This window comes from Olea europaea, unplaced genomic scaffold, assembly GCF_002742605.1.
Source record: "Olea europaea var. sylvestris unplaced genomic scaffold, O_europaea_v1 scaffold3216, whole genome shotgun sequence".
In the NCBI taxonomy this organism is placed as follows: Eukaryota; Viridiplantae; Streptophyta; class Magnoliopsida; order Lamiales; family Oleaceae; genus Olea; species Olea europaea.
Window position 1 is genome coordinate 1 of NW_019251011.1, and position 3,229 is coordinate 3,229.

Here is a 3,229-nt window from a genome sequence, read left to right on the forward strand (position 1 = left end):
GGCTTGGTGGAATTTTCCAACATGTATTGATTTTAATGTGGTTCAATTTTCTACTGACAGGTTTAGTGGTGGGAGATTAATAGGGGCTATGGAAGACTTCTCTGATTTTATTAGGGAGATGAGGGGAATCCGCCTGCTTAGTTTCTTGCTTTGATTGAGAAGCAGCATGGGAATTGATTTGGTGATTTGCCTGTTTGGTTGGGGAAATTTTATTTGGTCATATAATCGGGAGACCAACCTGTTCAATCTCATATAGACCGGTTCTTGGTTAGCGGGAAGTGGGAGGCCAAGTGCTCAGATGTCACTCAATCTGGGAATACGAGGGGTAGTAGGAAAAAGTCTTTTAGGTTTGAGAAGATGTGGTTAAAAGTCGAAGGTTTTGGGGAGCATGTACGAACTTGGTTGGCCTCTTATGATTTCGGGGGTCTCCCAATTATGTGTTGGATCAGAAGTTGAAGGCTTTGAAAGGGAATTTAAAGAGGTAGAATGAGGAGGTGGTGGGTAATGTACATTGGCGTAAAAATCAGTGTGAGTTAGATAGGCGGGTGGAGAGTCGAGGGTTAGTTGAGAAGGAGAGGGAGACACGTGGAGTGTTAAGGAGAGAGTTGGAGAGGTTGTAGAGATGGAGGAGGTTACTTAGCGTCAGAAATTTAGGGGTTATGTGGTTGAAAGAGGGGAACAAATGCACCAAGTTTTTCCATAGGGTCGCTAATTCTAATAGGCGCAACAATTCTATCACGTTGTTAGAGGTAGATGGGGTTACTTATGAGGATCCGCAAGATACTAGGGTCCAAATGGTGAGATTCTATCAAAATCTCTATTGGGAACAGATCAATTGGAGGCCAGAATTGGAGGGACTGGATTTTCCTACTATCACGGAGAAGAATGCCAGTTGATTAGAGAGACCATTTGGGGAAGATGAAATTAGGGAGGTGTTATTCAGTATTAATGATGATAAGATACCAAGACCAGACAGTTTCTCGTTCGTATTTTATAAGGCTTGTTGGGAGGTGTTGTGACTGGACATTATGGATGTTTTTACTTATTTTTTTAGTGTAGTAAGTTCATGAAAAGTTCTAATGATACATTTATTGTGCTGATTCCCAAAAAATCGGGAGTAGTTGACATTAAGGCTATTAGCTTAGTTAGTAGGGTGTACAAGATTATTGCGAAGGTTCTTGCGAATATATTAAAGGAGATGATATAGAAAGTGGTGTCTAAATTTCAGAATGATTTTGTCAAAGGGTTACAGATTTTAGATTCTGTGCTTGTAGCGAATGAATGCATTGACTCAATATTGCACCTGGGGGCTCCAAGGATGTTATGTAAGCTCGATATTTAGAAGGCTTATGATCACGTGAACTAGGGGTTCCTTTTGTATATGCTCAAGCAATGTGACTTTGGAGATAAGTGGTGTAGGTGTATTCAATTTTGTATCTCTACTGTTTTGTTCTAAATTTTTGTCAACGGTTCCCTGAAGGTTATTTTTGAAGCAGGGGAGGCTTGAGGCAAGGGGACCCCTTGTTTCCATTGTTCTTTGTTATTGTAATGGAGACATTCAGTAGGATGCTTGAGAAAGTTATGGGGAGGGTTTGATAAGGGCTTTATGGTTGGTCACTAGCAGGTTTCTCATTTGCTATTTGCAGATGATACACTGTATTTATGCGACGCAGATGATGAGCAATTCAGGAACTTACGTCGGTTGTTTCTATATTTTGAAGCGGTATCTAGATTAAATTTGGAGAAATTTGAGGCTATTCCAATGGGAGAGGTCTCTAAAGTGGATNGAGTCTGTTAGATCCTCCAAGGTCTTGCAAGGTCAAGAAAATGTAAGTTTAGTATCACCTCTCTTTGGACGTGATAGGATAAACCATCAGCTGGATTTTGAGATTCAACCTGCAGCACGTCAAAATCCTCTATCAAATGTCATGGAAAAACCTAATTTTAGTGAGTTTGTGAATAAACATGCTCCTGCCTACACAGGCTCTGTGGACACGAATTGGTTTCCAATGGTCTTGCAAGGTCAAGAAATTTGCTCATTGAGATCCCTATCTGGGAAAACTGATTTTAATCTTGGTGCATGGCCAAAACCTGAATTTGGTCGTAATGTTCACAAAGTGTATCAAACTCCAGGACCCAATTTATATCCTCTAGCTTCTGAAGGTGCTAGGAACATATTTTTTCCTTACAATGTGCCATCCTATATGTCAGATGTTCAAAGAGAAAGCCATGTGTTAAATTCTACTTCTGTCGGAAATGTGGCTACATTTGATATAGGTAAGGTGCCAAGTCTTTCAAACCCACTAGGGCCACTGGAAAAGTCATCCACATCTACTACTCCAGAGGAACATTTCCTTAATACGAGTGAGGCCATCTTGAAGGGAGAGGCGCCCACCTTTAAACTATTTGGGTCTTCCTTGACTGAGGATATTTCTACACTTAATTCACTGGGTTCAAGTAAAAGGAGCTGCACAAAAGTAAGCTTCGATGTCCATGTGGAGAATTCGTTATGTTTTTTCCCAATTCGTCAATGCTGATGTTTGCATAAATGAAGGTTCACAAGCAAGGCAACTTGGTTGGGAGAGCCATTGATCTCTCAAGACTACATGGTTATGATGACCTGCTGACTGAACTGGAGAGGTTATTTAGCATGGAAGGCCTCTTGCAGGATCCTGAAAAAGGATGGCGTATATTGTACACTGACAGCGAGAATGACATGATGGTTGTTGGTGACGATCCATGGCAGTAAGTTCCCTCACATGGTGAACCTCTTAAGGTTTTTCTTCTCGTCTCTCCACAGTTAAGGAATTGTGAAAGCCAAATTTATGAATTCTCACAATTGATTTCAACTTCTTAACAACAGCATTACTCCTTGTTGCATATTTTGACGATACGTGGATTTAACTTGTAATTTCGTTATCTATTACTACTTGAATCGCAGTGAGTTTGTTGAAGTGGTGTCTAAGATTCATATACACACACAAGAGGAAGTGGAGAAGATGACCATGGGAATGATCAGCGATGACACTCAAAGCTGTTTGGAGGAAGTGCCACCAGTAACAGATGTGTCAAAGTCATCTTCAGTTGGCTAGCCTGATTCTTCATGGACTGTGATCAGGATGTAAATCTCAGGTTGTTTAACTATCATGCTGGCAGTAATGTTATGTGCTACTTAATAAACTTGGTTGTGTTAATTTAAGTGTTTGCGATTGTAAGTTAACCATCTTTT

At 40.5% G+C, this 3,229-nt stretch overlaps 1 protein-coding gene across 1 annotated transcript; it reads left to right on the top strand.

The window, feature by feature from the left end:
- Positions 1–60: 60 nt before the first annotated feature.
- Positions 61–3,220, top strand: LOC111385592 (auxin response factor 4-like; the record flags this gene model as incomplete). The annotated part of the gene is made up of 8 exons (XM_023010001.1): positions 61–140; positions 257–390; positions 1,055–1,174; positions 1,275–1,325; positions 1,497–1,561; positions 1,745–2,477; positions 2,555–2,745; positions 2,942–3,220. Coding segments are annotated over 8 exons (1,525 nt in total), but the record flags the coding sequence as incomplete, so codon positions are not given.
- Between the last annotated feature and the right edge of the window lie 9 nt (positions 3,221–3,229).